This window comes from Cyclospora cayetanensis, unplaced genomic scaffold, assembly GCF_002999335.1.
Source record: "Cyclospora cayetanensis isolate NF1_C8 unplaced genomic scaffold, CcayRef3 CcayRef3_contig_41, whole genome shotgun sequence".
Taxonomy (NCBI): Eukaryota; Apicomplexa; class Conoidasida; order Eucoccidiorida; family Eimeriidae; genus Cyclospora; species Cyclospora cayetanensis.
Window position 1 is genome coordinate 84,708 of NW_020312381.1, and position 22,255 is coordinate 106,962.

General features: G+C 52.7%; 4 protein-coding genes across 4 annotated transcripts; 1 reads left to right on the top strand and 3 right to left on the bottom strand.

Moving 5' to 3' along the window:
* Positions 1-17: 17 nt before the first annotated feature.
* On the bottom strand, positions 18-1,039 carry LOC113146590. Its single transcript, XM_026334401.1, has 2 exons — positions 367-1,039; positions 18-175 (listed from the first exon to the last, which is right to left on the bottom strand). The coding sequence occupies exons 1-2, from the start codon at positions 1,037-1,039 to the stop codon at positions 18-20; spliced, it is 831 nt and encodes a 276-aa protein (XP_026190186.1).
* Position 1,040: 1 nt separating this feature from the next.
* On the bottom strand, positions 1,041-3,577 carry LOC34623843. The gene is made up of 5 exons (XM_026334402.1): positions 2,298-3,577; positions 1,832-2,090; positions 1,626-1,709; positions 1,208-1,537; positions 1,041-1,151 (listed from the first exon to the last, which is right to left on the bottom strand). The coding sequence occupies exons 1-5, from the start codon at positions 3,575-3,577 to the stop codon at positions 1,041-1,043; spliced, it is 2,064 nt and encodes a 687-aa protein (XP_026190187.1).
* A 454-nt stretch (positions 3,578-4,031) lies between these two features.
* LOC34623844 (protein FAM136A) lies at positions 4,032-4,712 on the top strand. Its single transcript, XM_022736952.1, has 2 exons — positions 4,032-4,286; positions 4,548-4,712. Exons 1-2 carry the CDS (start codon positions 4,032-4,034, stop codon positions 4,710-4,712), a joined length of 420 nt encoding a protein of 139 aa, XP_022591373.1.
* Positions 4,713-4,717: 5 nt separating this feature from the next.
* On the bottom strand, positions 4,718-21,489 carry LOC34621575. The gene is made up of 24 exons (XM_026334403.1): positions 20,227-21,489; positions 19,205-19,937; positions 18,543-18,682; positions 17,582-17,714; positions 17,100-17,200; positions 15,964-16,501; positions 15,131-15,346; positions 14,399-14,645; positions 13,902-14,007; positions 12,184-12,511; positions 11,236-11,555; positions 10,558-10,862; positions 10,343-10,386; positions 10,127-10,172; positions 9,921-9,981; positions 9,647-9,745; positions 8,914-9,600; positions 8,189-8,303; positions 7,813-8,065; positions 6,892-7,135; positions 5,903-6,598; positions 5,447-5,800; positions 5,044-5,215; positions 4,718-4,953 (listed from the first exon to the last, which is right to left on the bottom strand). Exons 1-24 carry the CDS (start codon positions 21,487-21,489, stop codon positions 4,718-4,720), a joined length of 7,437 nt encoding a protein of 2,478 aa, XP_026190188.1.
* Between the last annotated feature and the right edge of the window lie 766 nt (positions 21,490-22,255).

Consider the following 22,255-nt stretch of genomic DNA (forward strand, 5'->3'; position numbering starts at 1 on the left):
GGAACCTCCGCCTGCGATCAGGCCTGCAGCACCCTGGGCTGGTGCGTGCGTGAGCTTGTGGGTTTTTTGTTCCTAATGGCTGTATCCGACATACAGTCCTCGTAGCCTTTTGGCCGCAACTCTTCGTCGTCCTCTTGCTGCCGCGTGAACAATACTGGCTCTTCTCCTTCAGCAGCTGCACAAAGTATACTCTATTGGGAAACGGCGGTCAATTCCAAGGGACGCTTTCTTCCTCTCACCTGCGGCTACTCTGATGTCGCCGATCCGTTCTTGAACGTTCACTGTGTACCATGTGCCAACTGCAGGAAGTGGCGGCTAGACATAAGGTCCCCTGATCGTTGGGCCAACTACTAAGCACTAGCTAACCTTTGACTTTGAAATTGCCGACAGTTCCAAGGACCTTCTTTTCGCCCTTCTTCACCCGAATAAGTTGGATACCGCCCCCACGGGTCAACATGACCACCCAGAAATTTATCTCCCCGACGCTTCGAAACACGAGGCCTGCCTCCTTTGCTCCATCCAGCCGCATCGTGCTTTGAATTTGTGTGCCCTGACAGAAAAAATCGCGCTTCATTAACGCAAAACGCGTGGACATACGCCGGGGCAAGAAGAGATTAAAGGGGAAGGGATGTGCGGGCTCCTTGGCTTCATCTGTGCCGGTGTAATCAATCGTTTGGTTTGCCACATCATAGGACCACCCAGCAGCTGGTAACCAGTCGTTTGACAGTTCTGGAGGCCCCCTCCGAGGATCCAACATCCAGCGAGGGCACCCTCCCCGCTTGAATAGCTTCTTGTACTCAGGGGGAGTCTGGGTCGGGAAAAAGATATTTGCCACGAACACCAGCAAGTCCAATTTGCTTCTTGTCTGTGCAAAACGAAACGATTGACCAGTCGAGACGGGCTGCAGAATATCAGCCATGGGGCTCGCGTCCGGTTTGGAAGACCGCCTAGCCATGTAGGCTAATACAGGTACTTGCACAACCGATAACCATGAGGTAAGCAAAATGAGGGGTGCGAGACCCATCGGTTGGACGATCATGCTAACATGGGAGCAAATTCCATACAGCTGTGGAAACAAGAAAGCAGGCGACCAGCGCCCTGTATTGGAACGAAATATCTGGTGTATGTTCACCTTGGTCTGGAACTTGTACCTGCGAAGGCTGGTCACATTTTGAATTGAGACATGAACACTCTATTCATTGTTTGCTGTCCGAATGGACTGCTGCATCTGTTTTATGGCCTTGTGTAATAGTTCCTTTCGTTTCGCCCTGAATCGAATCGCCGTTTCCATCCCAATGGTCAGTGGCTCGAGCTTTTCGAGCCCTAGGTGCGATCCTGGTTTAGTGACCCTCCCGTCATGCAGAATGGCTAAATCTTCCTCTGCTGTTGTGCTAAACTCCTCAAATAAAAAATGTTTAATGAACGAGACCACGAAACGCAGTGGGTTTACCTGTACGTACATGGACTCAACAGCGATGTTGATACGTTTCAGCATTTGAATATTGGCACTGAGACGTGCGTACACATCTAAACAAGCCTGAAAACCCCATAGATATCGAAATTTAGAAGTGGCTCAACAGGCCCCCAAACTATAGCGTAAGAGTTTAAATCTGAATTTTACTTACATGGGGGCGGCAGGGAGAACCGCCGTCGGCAGGGGGTTCGTCCCCTTCCTCTAGAGCGCTTAAATCTTTGTTTCCCATAATCACCTGCATTAAGATAATGAACAATCGAAATGGACAGTCCGTAGTTCCGCGTTCAGCTGGGTGCACGCAGGAAGCTCTTGCTATGTACAGCACACATGACGCAGCACGTTCTTCGAGCAGCACACCTTCGCAGCGGCAAGCAGCCTTTCGTCGGGCTGCGCATCTCCATTGATTGTAACTGTGGGCCTGAACTCAACAACGGGTGCTCTCTCTGCGTCATCGGCGCCTAGCCGCCCTTGCGCCAGTCCCAGTTTTGTGAGTTCTCGGACGACCTCTTGGCCCAGGAAGGCGAAATCATCTGTCAGTTTCATTAAATCCACACCAGTGGAGCGCAGCGCAGCGTGCACACGCCGCGGAGAGAATTCCATTCGAATCATTGCATGACTGAGCCGCAGAGGAAGCAGAAATATGCAAAGCAACTCCTCCTAGTTGTTCAACTTGCAAACTAGCTAGCTAAAGCGGGTTGCATCTGTCCTGCACATCTTTGCTGATAGTTCATGTATGGATCATTTCATTTCGGAAGTTTCCTGAATCCCGCACTGCTCATCGTACGGAAGCGTCACTGTGGACAGCCATGCGATGCACGCTCACGGGTTGTCGTCTGGGAGCAGACCGTAGTTAAGGAGCAGAGTTGCATTGTCGAAAGGACCATACGATATCTGAATCTCCTCCCCTGGTGCAATATCCGCCGTTGCCACGAGATGCACAGACTTTGTGTCCTGCAGACGGCCGTGAGAAGCTTTTCCGGCGGCGTTGCCTTGCTCGGGCGGCATTTCGCGCCCACTGCTATGAGCAGCAAAATAAAGGCTTGCGTTGGCATCGCGGGGGGAGTGACTACACAAATCCACTACTGGAATGAATGCGTGCTGCCCACAAGGCGTCTTGATGGAACGGCACACTGCTGTCGCGTACGCTGTCACCAGTCTGCCAAACAGGGCATGCGACTCCTGGGGGTCAGCCGCGCCGGAGAGGACCGCTGAGACATTTTCTCTTATTGTGGATTCGGTGTCGGTAAAGGCGCTGTGCAAACGGTGCAGTCGCGCGATCGCTGCGTGACAAACTGGATGTTCTAGCGCCTTTAGTTCCTCTGCCGTCCAAAAAAGAGGTATCGTCCTTGACGGCGGCGGGAGCACGCGCAGATACTTCAGCCAGCCCACACACAGGCGGGAAAGCCATGGTGCTTTGGCAGCATGGCCTGATGTTGTTGGGTGCAACGCTAAATGAGGAGGAGGGCTCCATTCGTGCCTGAGCAGCTCTTGGAAAAAAACGAGGGCGAGTGCCATGAGAATCTTGGGGTCGGTCACATTCGATGCGCCGAACGTGGCGCTACCCTCGGGAGAACCGCTTCCCGCACATCTTTTGGTCCGTGCATTCAAAGCGTAGTACACCAGACGCCTGATGCTCTCCGTACTAAAGTGCAAGGCAGTCGGAAGACTCGCAATCTTCTCTCCCCGTGCGTATGAACGCAGTGCTACGAGTCCTGGACTCCAGGGCACTGCTCGAGCTGAGGCTGTTCTGACTCCTCGTTCTGTCTGATGTAAGGGTTTCAATGCGATTCCATGTACGTCCAGCTCTGCACCATTATCGACAAGCCAATTCAGTAGATCAATGAAGGTGCCCTCCTGTACAGCGTCATGCGCCAGTTGATTTCCTCTTCGTGCATGTGTGAGGAAGGTTCTACGACTCTGCACACTCCCCGTGCGCAGTAAACCAGGGAAGTGTGATAGCCTATCATGGCCATGCCAGCCCGTCCATGCTCCGACTTGAAGCGGCAGCCACGCGCTCGGCCTCACTACTGCTGCAGAGCCCGACAGTTCAAGATAGCTGAGCACCTGGAAACATACGAGAGCAACGGCGCCAATGAAGCGCATAATGAATCTAAACAATTCAAGCTGCCATATAATGTAGCCAGAAATATCTAGAAAGCCATTTTGAAGGACTTTGATGTGTGGTTTCAAAATCCTTGAAAGTCGGCGGCGTCGATGCACAGCGGAAAAAGTTGTAGATACACCGCGGACGACAAACAGAGAGGCCAGTCAGCATGAGTCACTTTATTCGAGAAACGAGGTTCAAAGAAGTCTCCACCAATAACATGCCCAACACAGGTTCCAACAGAAGATGAAGTAATGTCCTGCTGCAAAGGGGTGCGCATGCAGTAATGGGAAGCCAAAGGCAAGACTCCCAGCATCGAGACAAATTCTGCAGAATTAAAATGCCTGAATTTGTATTCATTTTGGGCAAATTCAGGCTCTGCCGTGTAGGCATTTAGAAAGAAGTACCTTTTCCAGATTTCCCTCCTTCGCCTGCAATTGTATTCTCCCGAAAATGGCATCGCTAGAGGAAACAGCAAAGGTGTTTCAGGGTAAATTTGAGAGTATGATACGGGATATTACAATATTGTCCCTTCCAATGCAGAAGAAGGCGTTCCAGTGCTGTGTTTCATGTTTCGACAGCCACAAAGGGGAGCCCGAGAATATAGCTGAATGCATTGGTCAGTGCCATGAACCTTCCCAGGCATTCAATCGCGTATTACAACGGGAGGTGGAGGGACTTCAGACCACAATAGAGAGCTGCCAAAAGGTAAGACGTTTTTACTGCATAAGGGCATCGTACTGTGCCGAGAACAGCCCTCATGTGCATATCCCTGCCATATGTAGCAACGCAAAGTGATGTATTTGGCAACGAGTATGTTCTCTTGTATACTTGTGTTTTATGCTTTTTGAGAGGCTTCCCGAGAAATATCATGAATCCGACCGAACCACTGTTGCACGTTGCAACAACCCCCACAATCACAGAATGCGAAATGCTCTTCTCGCTTTGCTGTGCGGGGTCTGTCTTCAGATCTGTTTCAACCGGATAGCGCCAAAACTCGAATCAGCTTCATCTCAGCGTGAGAAGACGGCCCTGGAAGAGGAGAAAGACGCCTGTTTTGTGCAATGCTTCAACAACGGCATTCCGGTCATTGCAGAAATAAGCGGACGCCTGCGACGCCGAGTAGCCAATTAAGAACATCACGCAATCGTATAGAAATCATCTGAACACGAAGCAATACACAGGGACGGAACACAATACACATCCAACGAGGCAACGGCACTCGCCGTGAAGCCCTCAACTTTGAAGGGCATCGTGACACTTCGTAGTTTGGGTTTTTGCCATTCCGGGAGAAGGGCAGTGTTGTTTCGCTCTTTTTGAACTGCTATGCGCATATCTAGTGAAGTAGCTTTTTTGTAACAAAGGCAACGGCCAGCTTTCACCCGACTGAAATTTTCGTATTTTCTCTATACATATTCTCTCCTGCCTCTAAAGCCTACCCCCAGGGTCAGAGTTCTCTTTCTACCTGCCAGCCTGTGTGACGATTCGGCTATGCCTGTAGTTTTGGAGCTGTCACCTCTCTGCTGGGTGTGTAAAACTGTGGCTACGTGCACCGCGCTCAATCGATCGGAGCTTGAGTCGCGTATGGGCCCCCCGCCGTCGGTTCTCCTAGGCTGTCTGTCTGCTGCTGGGTCCAGCTTTCATAAAAACTCGTCTACGATTTGCCGCACACTCTAGTCCTGGATCTGTATATCAGCCTTCTCCTCCTTTCCAAAGGAAAGTCCATAGATAAAGTGCATCGCACGGCGGCAGCCGTTCACGGTGCCAGTTCTGAAACCGCGCTCTCCCGCACAACGCGCCCGCCGTGTGCTCACTCAAGCTGAGCCACTGGATGTTACGTGAACGAAAAAGTCAAAGGGAAATGAAACCAATGCAGTGCTGCAGCCGAATGGCCATCCCGACTTCCGCAGGTGTGCACCCCGCCGCGTTTCTTTGAATCGGTGGTCCAGCGCACGCAGCGCGCTGGGGTCGCCGATCTGTCTGCATTTCTGTTCCTGCCTTGCAGTCTCATCTGCCACCAGAATGACTTGCGCCTTCAAAGCGTTTAAATTGTAGATGCCTGGACACGGAAATAAGGCCGTGAACTCTGCATGCGCACTTGCCCCCGGAGGCAGCACCCCCAAGTCGTGGCTTACTTTTCCGAGCCAAATGCAACTTCCGTCTAGCGCCACAGTTGGCGTGCTCCCCTGGGAGCCGCATCTGGAGATCGCATGCTGCTGACCCTGAGATTTCCGTCTCTCGATTTCCTGTGAAAGAGCACGCCGAAGGAGGATGCGGCGCTTCGCTAGAGGGCTCGCGCTTGTCTCAGCTCACCCGCCGGATACTGCTCCTCCTCTCCCTAGTGCCCCCGACCCTGTGCCTCTCATGAATAGTTGTGCAGGAAAAGCCAGCCTTCGCTTAGTTGCCGGATGGCTGCGCCTCCCTCTCACCTGTGGAGTCTTCAACCCGTCCGCGCCGCTGCCAGTCTTCAAGCCCAGCTGCGAAAGCCGCCCCCCCTCGCCCACGTGCCCCTGCTGACCATTCCCAGGGTTAAAATCTACGATGCGACGGCCAAGGCGGGCCTTTACCCCGTCGTTGTAGCACGCGTCAGGCAGTTCAGCCTTGAGCTGCGCATCGAGGGTGTTGTCAGTTTCACCCTCTGCAAGAACTGCGGCGCACAACGGCCGAAGGCCAAAGTGCGGGGAGTCAGCTGAGCCCCCCTGGACTGCGCCGCTCCCTTTCCGTTGGCTCAGCTCCGAGGCGTCTCGAAGTGATGCAGCGCCGACTTCTGCCGAGGGTTCGAAGGCTTCGAGCGCCGGAAAAGCCTCCTCTTGGCTTCGAAGGGTCGGCCCGCTACTTCGGGATGCCATGCGCAGGCGCAGACGGAGGTGGAGCGAGCTCGAGACGTTTCTCACGATAAACGCCACGGTGTACATACAGGGCGCCTCCGCTGTCCAGCGAATGCACCGCCGGTCAAGTGCCAGCGAAGGTGCAACCGTCAACTCAAGGGGAAGGCCACGAGGCATCACGGCAAGCGACACCTGCGAGACACACACGTGGCACCCCCCCACTGGAACGGAAAGCTGCCTCCTGCTTTTATTAACCGGCGTCCTCTGAAAATAGAGTACCCGCTTTCCAGGCGTGCGAGGTGTCCTCTCGCGATTTCCACCGCATGACACCGAGGCAAGCAGCTCTCTTATTGAGGGAAGACGAAGCAGCGAAAACGCAGCAGCCTCCTTAGAAGTTCGCAGACAGAGAAGAAGTCGACTTCTTACGGCCCATCCTATGAGGCCTCTGTCTGGCTGGAAGGCGTGCGAGTTGCACTAGAGCTTACGGGATTGAGCGATGATACCGTTCCTGTGCGCTGGCGGCAGCTCCTGCCTTCACCGTAAGCGGTGGGGGGGGGCCTTTGAAAGAAGTGCGCGGATTCTGTGGGATGATGCGGGAGGGCAGAAGAGGCAGCAGAAGGCAAGCGGCTGTCAAAAGGCAGGCTGGAGGAAGCAGTCGAAGCTGAGGAGGACGGCTCTTGGTCGCTCGCGCCGCAGAGCTCCCACTGAAGGGCCACCTGCACTTGATTCCTGCACAGGAAATGAAAAAAACGGCATGCACTCAAAAATCCATGCAAAAACGCAAAGGAAGCACAAAACAAAATGCGCGCATACATATACACTCACGCATACATACACACACTCACACATTGCACACGATCACATACACATGCATACATGCATACACATATATTTACACATACCAACACACATAAACACACAAACATACATACATACACATACATACATACACATACATACATTTACACATACATTTACACATACATACACGCATAAACATGCAAACAGACATAAAACACATACACATACATACATTTACTTATGAATACACAAACACACACAGAAAAGAGGACAGCGCGGAGCTTCATTGTCGGAAGCGAGATGCGCGAAGGCCACCTGATCCTTGCCCCTCCCCCCGCTGGCAAAGTTCTCTCGCTACGTAGCGGCAGCAGCCCTTCGCATGCAGGGTGTGTGTGTGGTGCATGCATGCATGCATGCATGCGTGCGTGAAATCAGCACATGCGAACTGGCAAGAAGATGCACGTGCCTAAGGCGTAGAACACGCGCTGCGGCAGCGGCACTGGGGGCGTTAGCTAGACGGGCACCAGAAAGAAAAGGAGGCCTCTGGGATGCGCAGCAAAGCTGCTTTCAAAGATGACTGCCCTCAGCGTAGAACAGCCACATACTCTGCAGATAAATCCGCCAAACGCTGGAGTTTTTCCGCGTCTTGAGAAGCGTAGACGAGGAGCAACTCCTCCGAAGGTCCCAGCTCTCTCTGAGGGGCATCTGCAGGAGGCGATCCTCGCGCGTCAGAAGCAAAGCTGCTGCCCGTCTTGCTGCCTTCTGTGCCTTCGCTGAACGTCCACCTGTAGGGTATGAGCGGCACACATCCAGGGAAGAGACTACCGCCACTCGCCGCTGTACGACTTGCAGCACACGCTTCGAAGCCTCCTGCACAAAGACCGCTGCTGCCTCCGCTGCCCGTCATCACGTTTTGCTGCTGCTGCACCTGCTGCACCTGCTGCTGCTGCTGCTGCACCTGCTGCTGCTGCTGCTGCTGGCTTTGGGCGGAAGGCAGCCCCTGGGCACAAAGGCCGCACACCCTCAGGCGGTGTGGGGAGATGCTGCGGACTCTGCATAAGAAGAGGACTTGAGATGGCACGCGCCACGACAGCCGCTGCACACATAAAGCGACTCCAAAACACAAAGCAACACTTAGCAGCAGCATCTTTTGAAGGCGGCCTGCTCTCGATCCTGGGAGCCCTTCCTTTGGCAGGGCGCGGGCACAGACCCTTGCAACCGCAGCCCCCACACACATACATACATAACATACCTACATACATATATATATAATACATATATATATATGTAAACATAAATATATATATATATATAAACATAAATATATATATATACCTACATAAATATACATACCTACACATATACATATCTACATAAATATATACAAATCTACACAAATACATGTATATCTACATATATATACATACCTACACACATACATACCTACATATATATACATGTATTTATGTACCTACATATATACATATCTACATAAATATATACATATACCTACATAAATATGTATACATACCTACACAAATATATATATATATATACCTCCATATATATATATATATATATATACTTACACGCACACATGCATGGACACAAGGCCACAAGGACCAACCCCTTTCCCCTCACCGAAGCGAGCAATCCCAACAGCTGCAGCGATTCAGGCATCCTTGCATGCCAGAATCGCCCCTCACCGGTTCGACGTGGAGCTCGAGAGAAGGGGCTACCGCGAAAATTGCCTCCACTGCCCTCCAGACGGGCCGCACGTGATCTCCTGTGTCTGCTTCGCTCTGCGACTGTTGCTGCTGCTGCTGCTTCTCAGGCAGCCCTCTCAGGCAGAAGCGGACGCGATGAATGCCAGCGCACGTCGCTCGCACAAAGAGGCGGAGGCAGGCTGTCATCCCTGGAGGAATGAGAGAGCTCGACTTTGTCGGCGTTTGTAGTTTGCAGTCGCTACCCTCTGCTGCAGAGGCAGCCGGCTGCAAACTAAAAACGCGAACGAAAGAGGAGCTGTCGAGCTCCCCTGCGGGCATCATCATCATCCTGCTGCTGCTGCTGCAACTGCCTACACCCCACGAGTGGACGCGCAGAGGAAGGCCGTCGGGTAAGGCAGCAGCCTGCACAGCCTTCGGCATTTGCACTAGCTGCTGCCCCAAGCGCATCTCCACTGCTGCTTTAACCTGCGCCTCTGAAAGCAGCGTCGCAGACGTAATGGACACGATATCCTGGGGAAATACTGCGACTGTGAGCTCCTCCAGAGAACGGGCTGCTGCGCCATTTCGCACCAAAAGGAAGCACTCCCGCTGCTCCCCCGCCAGCATCCACGGCGTCTCGCGAACTTCACACGCAGACACATCACTTCCATGGGGGCTAAAGGGCTTCTTCAAAGAAGAAGGCGTTCTGCAAGGCACACAAACACACACCAACCATAGCGGGGGCACAAAGAAATGCTGCGCAACACTCAGCGGCGGGAGCTTCATTGATGACGGCCATCTCAGCGCCTTCCTCTACCGCTTCCCACCAAACCTCCTAAAAATGGGCAGCATAGCCGCGGAACTGCGCTTTGTACACAAAAACCACTCGAACGCCATGCAACCCCACATCCATAAAAATATATATTTAGATATATACACATATACATATATATATTGTATATCAAAAAATACACATACGGATATACATGGGGGGAAACGTGTCGAACTATTTCTTGGCTTACGCTCCTGATGGATTTGGCATGCCTTTTAAGGCCGCATTCGCTGCATCTTATAAATAAATAAATATACATATGTATATATGTACATATACATCAATATATATATAAATACATATACATATATATATTGTATATCAAAAAATACACATACGGATATACATGGGGGAAAAGTGTGGAACTATTATTTGGCTTACGCTGCTGATGGATTTGGCATGCCTTTTAAGGCCGCATTCGCCGCGTCTTTTAAATAAATAGATATACATATATAAATATGTACATACACATCAATATATATATATATAAATATATACCCATACATATATGTACATATACATCCATATATTGTATATCAAAAAATACACATACGGATAGACATGGGGGAAAGTGTGGAACCATTATTTGGCTCACGCTGCTGATGGGTTGGGCATGCCTTTTAAGGCCGCATTTGCCGCGTCTTTTGAATAAATAAATAGATATACATATATAAATATGTACATATACATCAATATATATATATAAATATGTACCCATACATATATGTACATGTACATCCATATATTGTATATCCAATGAATACACACATGGATAGACATGGGGGAAAGTGTGGAACCATTATTTGGCTCACGCTGCTGATGGGTTGGGCATGCCTTTTAAGGCTGCAGCTGCCGCGTCCTCGGGTGGTGTCTGTGTTTGGTGCTGCGTCAGTGCGGAGCATTTCTCATCTTCACGTTTTTGCGTTTCGCCGCTCTGCCTCACTGCCGCTTCCGCCGAGTTTCGCGGACTGCTTTTCGAGGCGTGGTGGCGGTAGTGTCTTGGCCAGTCAAGAAACTGGCAGTCTAGAAATGCGAAGTCTTTCGCAACTTCCAGTTCGAGGCGCAGATCAGGTCTGTGTGTCTCGTTCACTCGGCTGCGCGCATCCCAGCGAAAGACCTGAAGCACGTGGACAGTGCAGCGAGAAAGAAGAAAGCGTAGAGGAGGCGACAGCAGCAAGAAGGAGGCTGCCTGCCACGTGGAGGCAGGGAAAAGGGCTGGGGATGGATGCTGCTCGCTGGAAAGAAGGCATCTGATCCTCAAAGAAGGAAGATGCAGCGCGGTGTGTCACGCTGCGCCCACATCACGCGTTGAGAAGAAAGCGGCTCTTCAGCATGCAATCCGCTGCGGATGGCCATGCCGCAGAGCCGCCTCGCCGGCAGAGGTGATCCCCGCAACCACACACAAAATGCCGCGCGCAAAAACGAAATCGAGCAAAAACACCCTCCCCTTGCATTGGACTTGCAAGCCTAGGACGCAGCCTGCCTTTTACCCGTATGGGTGTTTCCATGTGCAGAAGTCTGAAATCCTCCACGTGCAACGCGTAAAAGAGGGGCAGCCCGTGAAGCAGGCGAGACAGCTGCCCCTTTATCTCCGAAGTCTGCGAGGACGCCAGCAGCTGGCGAATCATGCTGAGACGTTGCTGCAGCCTGCAACGACCCTCCTCCGCGTCTGCTGCACGATCGTTCTCCTCCTCCGCCTCGCAGTCCAGGTGACAGTGGCCGATGTCAAAGCGCCGTTCAACGCGCTGAGAGCCGTGCAAACAAAAAAACTGAGCGACTCGCACCAACCGAAAGAGCTCCCCGACAATGCCTAAAGAAGGATACACAAATATACACACAAATGCACACACAAATGTACATACATATATCTATAGGTACATATATAAATACGAGTGTATCCATACACATACATATATATATATAGGTACATACACAAAGACGAGTGTATCCACACATGTATATATACACATATATAGGTAAATATATAAATACGAGTGTATCCACACATGTACACATACACATATACATATACATATATATAGGTACATGTATAAATACGAGTGTATCCATACATGTATATACACACATATTTACGTACATATATAAATACGAGTGTATCCATACATGTATATACACACACATATATTTACACATATATATACATATAGATAGGGACCTATGTAAATACGCGTGTATCCACACACACAGAGAGTACAAAAATGAGGTAATGCAGCCCAGAAATAGGCGCTGAGGGAGGCGCCTATTTCTGCAGAGTAGCGTGAGCTGTTTGCTGTGCTGCGCGGCAGCAGACGATGGCGTGGAGTTTGCATTGCGAATTACGACGGCATGAGCAGATTGGCTAGTCAGAGAGTCAGTGCCTCGGAAATAGCCGCGAAGTCAGCTTCGTGGGGGAAGGAAGGGGTCGGTGGGCTTCCCACCTTGCAAACACAGCCGTCCAGGCTTTAGCGGTGTTGCAGTCAGTCGAACACTTGCCGACGCAGTAGGATCGAGGGCGACATTGACAGTGGAGAAGGCTATGGCCTGCTGAGCTGCTGCAGCCTCCGTAAGCTCCGCCTGGGGTGTAGCAGCTTCCTCCTGGGGAGACAAGCCACCCCGTGGCAGGAGAATTCCAAAAAGCCGGAGGTTGCTGAGCTCTATGCGGAGGGACAAAGGATTCATGAGACGCAACTCGACAGTAACGGGCAGCCCAACTGCGGTGGTTCGGCGAAGTTCCTCGAAGGCCTGGCACGAGACAAAACTGCCTTCCTGCACCACCTCAACAGCCGCATGAAGGCGAGAGTCTCTCTCTAGGCAGAATCATGAAAGTCTTTCTCTAGGCAGATTCATGAAAGTCTCTCTCTAGGCAGATTCATGAAAGTCTCTCTCTAAGCAGATTCATGAGAGTCTCTCTCTAGGCAGATTCATGAAAGTCTCTCTCTAGGCAGATTCAAGAGAGTTTCTCTCTAGGCAGATTCATGAAAGTCTCTCTCTAGGCAGATTCATGAAAGTCTCTCTCTAAGCAGATTCATGAGAGTCTCTCTCTAGGCAGATTCATGAGAGTTTCTAGGCAGATTCAAGAGAGTTTCTAGGCAGATTCAAGAGAGTCTCTAGACAGATTCAAGAGAGTCTCTAGACAGATTCAAGAGAGTCTCTAAGCAGATTCAAGAGAGTCTCTAAGCAGATTCAAGAGAGTTTCTAGACAGATTCAAGAGAGTCTCTAGGCAGATTCATGAGAGTTTCTAGGCAGATCCGAGAGTCTCTAAGCAGATTCAAGAGAGTCTCTAAGCAGATTCAAGAAAGTCTGTCGGCAGATTCAAGAGAGTCTGTAGGCAGATTTAAGAGAGTCTCTAAGCAGATTCAAGAGAGTTTCCAGACAGACTCAAGAGATTCTCTAAGCAGATTCGAAAGAGTCTCTAAGCAGATTCAAGAGAGTCTCTAGACAGATTCAAGAGAGTCTCTAGGCAGATTCAAGAGAGTCTCTAGACAGATTCAAGAGAGTCTCTAGGCAGATTCAAGAGAGTCTCTACGCAGATTCAAGAGTATCTCTAGGCAGATTCAAGAGTGTCTAGACAGATGTCACCTGCCTGCACGGCACAAAAAAATCGCCCCTTTTCCTATTTCCTCCCCTCCTGCCTTCCCCCCCCCCCACCCCCTAGCCCCGCCTGCAGACGTCGTACGTTCACCCCTCTTTCCTTTCATTTCTCCTCCCTCTTTCCTTTCCATTCTCCCCCCTCCCACACCGCAATAGCGCATCTGGCAAGGCACCTGCCGGCTTATGCGCAAACCGAAACTACCGAGAGGCCCCTATGAAAGACATAGCGCATCGATCTCGCACGCAGCCTACGCATCGTTCAGCTTCGGCTTCAGTATTTTCATCGTCTCGAAGGCCTAGTTGCACGAGACGGCGCGCAAAGACGCAGTCCCACATTCTTTCTTGGATCTGCAGCTCTTGAGCGGCGCGCACGGAGAGGCCAGCAGCAGCAGCAGCAGCAGCAGGAAGAGGAGTAGGAGCAGCAGGAGCAGAAGCAGCAGCGCCTCTGCCTCCGCAGACAGTGGTGAGCCGTGCGAGGACCTCATAAGACGGCAATGCGTAGGAAATCCTTGCTCCTCCAGTGCCAGCGCGTGGTGGTGATGATGATGAAAGCTGCAATCGCGCAAGCGAAGCGAAGGCCAGCGATTCAGACGGCAGAGATGCCGCGCTGAGGGGGAGCGTCCCTTCCGCCTCAGCGAGGAGAGCGTCTCCAGGCAGGTACACGCCAACACTGCAGAAAAAAACAGCTCATACACTCGCTGTATATGTCCTCCAAGCGATAGACACATGCACACGCGCAAAAATGCTCTCCAATCGCCGTGGGCTCTGCGGTTGGCAAAAAAATGCAATTAATGCTCTGGTGAAGGCTTCAAGGCTCTTCCTCTCTCTCTATCTCTATCTGTCTCTATATATACATCTCTCTATCTATCTATCTATATCTATCTCTCTCTCTATCTCCAGCGCAGAGATGCAGACACTCCCGTCTCTTCATTCTTCTCCGCTTTCCCCGGAAGAAGGTGTGGGAGGGGAAGAAAGAGCTGCTCGAGTTTCTGCAGCGAGTGAGCAAGCAAGCGAGCGCTATAAGGAGTTTGCTAGCTGTGAAGCGCTTGTGTCGAGCCTACCTGTTCCGCAACAATCCTAGGGTGTCTCGCAGCTGAAGAATTGGCACGCGGAGCTCAGTATCGAGAGTGATGGCACTTGTGAAATCTTCGCCCTGTGCAAATTTCTCTGAGGGTCTGTCTAAGAAAGCTCTCGCCGCTACAACCTTTTCGGATGCAGCGAGCCGCTGCCGCTCAAGGAGCACCCGACACACAAACAGAAATTCTCTCACGTAGTGAGACTGCCGCTCCGGAGGGATCAGCGCAAGGCCTGCGCGAAAGGACAAGCGGTGAAAAATTTTGCCCATGCGCACGCAACGGATGCAGCAGGCTCCTCTGGATACACAGAGTGCACCATGGCAGCAGCAGTAATAGTAGTAGTAAGAGTAGAACGGCACCCATAGCAGGAGTACGGCAAAAGTAGCAACAGCAACAACAACAGCAGTAATAGCAAGGCAATAGTAGCAACAACAACAGCAGTAATAGCATGGCAATAGTAGCAACAACAACAGCAGCAGTAGAATGGCAACAGTGGCAACAACAACAGCAGCAGTAGAATGGCAACAGTGGCAACAACAACAGCAGCAGTAGAATGGCAACAGTGGCAACAGCAGCATTAACAGTAGCCTAGCAGCAGAAGCAGCAGGAACAACAGCAACAAAAACAGCAACAGCAACAGTAGCAATAGCATGACAACAACAGTAGCAATAGCATGACAACAACGGTGGCAGCAGCAGCAAAGGCGCCACAACTAACCTGCTCCGCCACTGCCCGTAAGCATGCGGCATTCGTGCAGGGCAGCGATGCTATTAAGAAGCCCCAGAAAATGCAGAATGGATTCTTCAAGAAGGTGTAGACTGAAGGTTTGTCGTGCCATGATGAAGCGCAAGTGTTGTGCTACATGATGCCAACCGCCCGCCTCATAGCCCTCAAAGACGTGCAGATAGCAGCGCAGCGCGAAGCGTTTGTATCCTGATGGACAGCAGCACCCCACCCGCTGCATAAAAATCACGATGCACCACGGAAGATCCCGACTGCCAACATACATTAGACACCCTCCTGTGTAGAGCTGCGTCTTGAGAAAAGCAGCATCCTCATGTCACTCATGCACTCATACCAGCGCATACCTACCTTCTGCCACCTGCGGCCTGCATTATGTGTGTTTGCGTGTCTTTGTGTGTGTGTGTGTGTGTGTGTGTGTGTGTGTGTGTGTTTGAGTATGTGCCTTTGTGTGTGTGTGTGTGTTTGAGTATGTGCCTTTGTGTGTGTGTTTGAGTGTTTGTGTATTTGTGTGTGTTTGAGTGTCTTTGTGTGTGTGTATGTGTGTGTGTGTTTGAGTGTCCTTGTGTGTGTGTGTTTGTGTATTCGTGTGTGTGTTTGAGTGTCTTTGTGAGTTTGAGTGTCTTTGTGTGCATGTGTCTTTGTGTGTGCGTGTGTGTGTATGTGTTTAAGTGGATACTGAGTGCGCAGTGGTGTACGTACTCGTGCACGCATAGTATATATATATCTGCATATCCATATATATATATATATATATATATCCTCCATGTATATATAGAGGAGGAGAAGCCAGACTTCCAGTATCTTACCCGCCTTGTAGTATGTATGCCCTGCCATGACGAGCTGAAAGTTGCGCTTCCTCCACTGTGAGAAGCCTGCGTGCTCGAGGCAGACAGCTGCCTGCTCGAGCAGCATCGCACTCCTGATGGCTTGGCTTTGGGCCTGAATAGCCGACACCCCTTGTTGTTGCTGCTGTTGCTGCTGTTGCTGTTGCTGCTGTTGCTGCTGCTGTTGCTGCCACATGGAAGCATCCAGAGAGGGAAGCTCCGCATTTGCGGCGATGAGACGCCGCGCGACTTCAGCGGAGACATCTGCAGAGCGTCCTCCGCCTCCAGTCATCAGTGGCAGATGCAGGACGTGCGGCAGCTGCAAGAAGCTTGTGGCGGCACTGCTGCTGCTGCTGCTGCTCGTGCTGTTGCTGCTGCTGCTGCTGCTCGCGCTGCTGCTGCTCGCGCTGCTGCTGCTGCTGCTCGTGCTGCTGCTGCTGCTGCTCGTGCTGCCGCTGCCGTCCATCAGCAAGCGATGCGCGAGCAGCACGCAGCGCAGTGCCAGACGGCCTGCTGCAGCCTGCGAAGCAGACGGTGGCAGCAACACGCCAACACACAGCATCGACAGTTAAAGGGAGTCTGGGGAAAGCTTATAGAGCCCTTCAGGATGCGAAGAACAGGAAACACGACACAACACACCCATGCATGCATGCACCACTCCAGAGAGAGAAAGAAAGCACAACACAACACATGCATGCATGCACCATTCCAGAGAGAGAGAGAAAACACAACACAACACACCCATGCATGCATGCACCATTCCAGAGAGAGAAAGAAAGCACAACACAACACATGCATGCATGCACCACTCCAGAGAGAGAAAGAAAGCACAACACAACACATGCATGCATGCACCACTCCAGAGAGAGAAAGAAAGCACAACGCAACACATGCATGCATGCACCATTCCAGAGAGAGAAAGAAAGCACAACGCAACACATGCATGCATGCACCACTCCAGAGAGAGAAAGAAAGCACAACGCAACACATGCATGCATGCATCACTCCAGAGAGAGAAAGAAAGCACAACGCAACACATGCATGCATGCATGCACCACTCCAGAGAGAGAAAGAAAGCACAACGCAACACATGCATGCATGCATGCATACGCGCTCACCTTTACGTATGCGTTGTATGCCTGGTCAATGTACGACTCAATCTCCCGCCTGGGGCCAGCCATGGCGTGTAGTGCCACCGCACACATTTCGTATGCGCCTCCTACAGCGAAGCAAGATAAAGACGCAATTAACACACCCCATCTTCGTCTAGGCTTCGTTTTTTTCACACCTATCGTTTCAGTCACAGCTGCAAAAGCACAAGCAGTGGCCATCATCCGCCAGCCAGCCCTTGGCATCCCCTCTCGCGCAGCACTCCCCCCTCCCCCCTTCCCCCCTCCCTCTTTACAGCAACAGCAGCAGCAGCAGCAGCAGCAAGAGGAGAAACAGCCAAGTCTCCTACGTCTCCTTTTTCACGCAGACACGCCGCCATCCATCCCTAGCCAGCGTCGAAAATGCCTCCCTTTCCCTCCCCCCACGCAACGTCGGCTGCGAGACACCGAATGAACAAGAAAAAAGCTTCTTCTGGATAATCAACACGCACCCAAGTGCAGCCAGCGCTTGTCTTGCTTGAAGTCGGTGGCGCAGCTTCTGTAACTCTGCAAAGCGCTTTCTGCGCTTCCAAACAACAAGCTAAGGTCCCCCAAGAGTCGGTACTGCCACTCAATAGCGTGCAGCTGCACGCCAACCCCCACAGCTCGCTCTCTGCGCAGTCGTCACAGCAACCCCTCCCCCCTCCCCCCTCTCTGCCTCGCACACATACACACACCTACACACACCCCACTCCCCCTGCCATGCTAAACCTCCTCCAGCAAGCAAGCACCCCACAGATGCACACGTCCATACACACAGAGCCGCACAACAGACACGCACGCTCCGACGCAGGTATTTACACACATAAACATACATAAACATACACGTAAACATATACACACATAAACATATACACACATAAACATACACATACATAAACATATACACACATAAACATACACACACATAAACATACACATACACATAAACATACACATAAACATACACAAACATAAACATACACACATAAACATATACACACATAAACATACACATAAAAACGTACACAAACATAAACATACACATACATAAACATACACACACATTTACATATACACACATAAACATACACATAAACATATATACACACATAAACATACACATGCATAAACATACACACATAGAAACTCCTTCCTAGTGGCCAATATCGGTTGACATATGTCTCGCCACCTTAACTCCCCATTCCCACGCCTCCCCCCTGCATGCATTAGCGTTCAATCCAAGCCTTTTTTGCAGTCGAGTTCGTCATCAGCCAGGGCAGCCCAGTGCGGTGTACAGAAGACACTTGAGAGAAAGCCAGCCATGACATGTATAGAAGGCCTCCTGCTGCCTGCAGCTCCCGGCTCTATGCATGCATGCCGTGCTTCATTTTTCAACAACCCCCAGCAGCATGCACATGCGCTAAAACTCACGACATAGCAGCCTGCAGAAGGCGTGACAGTAGGCGATACAGACAACGACCCTCCCGCTCCACCCATCACCACCTTCCCCTCCCCAGTGTCGCTGGAGCCTCCGTTGACGACCCCTCCGCCGCTGCCACTGCCTGATTCTCCTGAGAAAGACACAGCCACGACACCAGCAGCAGCAGCAGAAGCCCTCTGCAACTGCAAAAGCCACAAAACAAACGCCAGTGCCTCATACGGACGGCGGGGGAAACAGGCATGGGAAGCAGCCGGAGCAGTATGCGCGAATTCGCGAAGAAGGAAAAGGCAGCAGATGTAGTGCAGCAGACGAAGTGAAGCCGACGTGGTGAAGCAGATGCGGTGCTAAGGGCATCTCTAAAAGCAGACGTGGTGCAGCAGATGTGGTGCTAAGGGCATCTCTAGAGGCAGACGTAGTGTGCAGCAGATGTGGTGCTAAGGGCATCTCTAGAGGCAGACGTAGTGTGCAGCAGATGTGGTGCTAAGGGCATCTCTAGAGGCAGACGTGGTGTGCGGCAGAGAGGGTGCTAGAGACAAGACACCTAGAGGCTCTGTTGCCTTATTGTTGGAGCCAGTCTAGAGCTCGTGTGTGTGTCAGGGGAGCAAACGGAGAAGCGCTTCTGCATGCACGCCGGAGCAGGAGGCACACGTACCAAGCAGCGCGCCTCCAACGGCGGATAAGAGAGCTTCAGCTGCTCCTCCCGCCTCTTCAGCTGCAGCGGCAATCCCCACCACGACCGCCTCTGCTGCGGCAGTGGGAGTAGCCGACGCGGCAGTGACTGCCTTAGGCTTCCTCCACAGGTAGCGCAGCTGATTTCTTAGGCCTTTGCGGTTGCTGCTGATGCTTGCGTCGAGTTGTCGAATGCGTTGCTCTGACCAAGGAACTACAGAAGTCGCCACGAAATGCCGCACGAATGCTCCAAGCCACTGGAGATCTTGCCACGCCAAGCCGACGCAGAAGCTGCAGCCGAGGCAGGCGGGGGAGAAGCGGAGGGCAGCTTCTCCTGCCTGCTCTTGCTGCAGGTGTTGCTGCTGAGATGCGGGCTTGGGAGGGGAGGGGGGAGCAGGGGGGGGGATGGCGTTGGCAGTCAGGCGCGCAGCCACGGGAAGCTTTTCTGCGGATCGAATGATGGCGTCTGCCAGCTGTTGGGGGTGCTGGACTTGCTGAAGGGGATCGTTGTGCAGCAGCAGCAGCTGCTGCTGCTGCTGCTGTTGCTGCTGCTGGGGCTGGGCCGGAGAATCTGCCGCCTTCGAGGTTGGCGGGGGGTGTTGCGCGTGCGGAGGAGCGGGGTGCGTGAGCAGCGTGGGGGATAGGCTTGCGCCAAGGGTTTGGTGGAAGGAGAAGGACAGAGACTGCGCGTAGAGGAAGCGAATTGCAGGGAGCAGCTGAGCAGACAGACAGGCAGGCAGACAGGGGCCACAAATATGGCGCATGCAGCAGTCTTTCCGCACAAAAGTAGCTGGAAACACACTGCGGCGAGCAGGAGGGTGGTTCTGTTTGAGGCTCCAACGCGCGCGTGCAAGGCAGCCACCAAGGGTGTGCGCCTCTTGTGCTCAGACCTTTCTCGCGTCCACTGAAGAGTTCAGCTAGGGATTTTTCGAGATGGTATTTTGCAGCGCCTCGCGGTTATACTACCCCAGAGAACACCCTGATGGCGCCTCTAGCCGTCCATACCTGCGCATGTCGGGTGCTTGTGCAGCCGCGTCCAAGCGTCAGCAGGTGACAGTTGGCGGGAGGAAAGATCTCGCAGAGGCGTTCCATGATTTCCATAGGTCTTGAGGAGGCTGCCCTCTCTTGAATGCCCGGGGGGAGGGGGGCCCCTCCTCCCCCCGCAGAGGGGGCCCCCTCCGAGTCGCCTTTTGCACGAAGTCCATCGGTGGAGAACCCTTTGGCAAAATCTTCTGAGTTGCCTCGCGGAGCACCTCCTGCGCTTGGGGAGGCGAGAGGCTCCTGTGCATCAGGCGTTGGAGCAGCCGCAGCGCGCATGCGGGCGGCGCATGCGTCGAGGTGTACGTCCAGCAGAATGACTGCCCTGACGGGGTTCGGATCGAGGATGTACTGTCTGCACATTTGCGGCAGGCTGGAAGGCTGCAGGAGCTCCTCCAAGGCGGCTACAGGGTCAGGATCGCGTGTGCTCACGACGAAGATGAGGCCGACAGGCTGCGACAGAGTTTCATGGGAGCTGAAGCGTGTGCCTTCAAATATCACACGCCGCCACTCGTTGTACCAGGGCAGTTCAGCGCCTAAGGAGGTCTCTGCAGCGGGATGGCTGGCGGCGGTAGAGGGCTCCGGCTTCCTCATATCCGGCGGCACGCCCCCTCCGAAGACTGAACAGCGCATCTGTTCTCGCAGTTCGCTCACGCTAGGAGACGCCAGCAGCAGGGAGCGTGCAGCTAGCGACTCGACGGAAGGGCAAGGCACTGGCTCGGCCTCTTCCAAGTTGAGAAAGCGCACGCTTAAAGGCCGAGAAGGTCGCTTGAGAGAGCCTCCTCCTCCTGCGGAGGCGCTGATGCTGCTGGCTTTCGAACTGTTACCCGCAGAGCCGGCAGATGCTCCGCAATCCGCGCGTAGCTGCAGCACCAAAGGGGGCACTCCTCGCGGCGGTCCGAGCCGAGACACCGTCCCCGAGGGGTCCAGTTGATCGGGGGAGAACTCTTCTTCATCGTCAGAGGCAGATCTCGAAGACGTGGGCGTTGGTGGATCATGAGAGGATTCTGCGTGGCGGCGGCCCCGGTGTACAGACACCCCCGCCCGACGCTTAACGTGGCTCCTTATGCGGTGAACCGTCTCCCCATTGAAGGGCTGGAAAAGGCAAGCAAGAGAGAGCCCGGTGAAGAAAGCCACCTCCCTTTTCGCCGTTTGCGAGCCGCCTACGAGGATGTACGGTGCGAAGGTGCGGGCGAGCCATTGGCGCCTGTGTGTAATCTCTGGATGCATGGTGCAGCCGTGTTACCGCAGAACCTCTAGAGGGAGCCTCTGACCTCTGCGGAGTCAGTGACGAGCCGGAGGAAGCCCCTTGAGAGGCAGTCAGCAAAGCCCTGCATGCCGGGAGTTGCAATGGAGGAACGGCGCGCGTGTGCGGCCAGCGAGGCGGAAGAGCACGGACTCAGCTACACAGGGAGTGGTTTTTCGGGTGTATCTTGTCGTGGTGGATTTCTAGAGTCTCTGTGTTCCCGCATGTCCGAGCTGCTGCACGCTAGAACCGTAGGGTGGGCACTGATGGGGGCCGCCGAGGAGCGCGACAGCGAGCATCTGTCGCAAGACTCGGGAGGGGATTCAAATAACAAAGGGCAAGAGCGAAGACAGCCAGAGGTACTCAGCTGTGGAACAGGAATGCGCCTTGGTGCTGCCCGCCACTGCATGCTACCACCACGAGCAGCTGGGGGGCTCTGCAACTGCTCGTGGCTTCACGCGTGTACAGCTTTCCCTTCGTTTTTTGAGCGAATGAGCGTGAATGCACTCAAAGACACAGTCGTATCCCCTTTCAGTGCAAAACCTACGCACCCCCGGGGGCCGCAACACGGCAAGCACCGCAGCCGGCGGACTCAGGATTTTGCATGGGTGCACGAAAATGATCATTTGCGCCGATAAAGCATTGTTTTAGGCAAAAGTTCTTCAGTTTCTGTTTGTTCTTTTGCTGTGTTGCCAAGATGGGGGCGAAGACTCGGTGCCTCGGGGGTCAGGTGTCTTTCGACAGACGTGC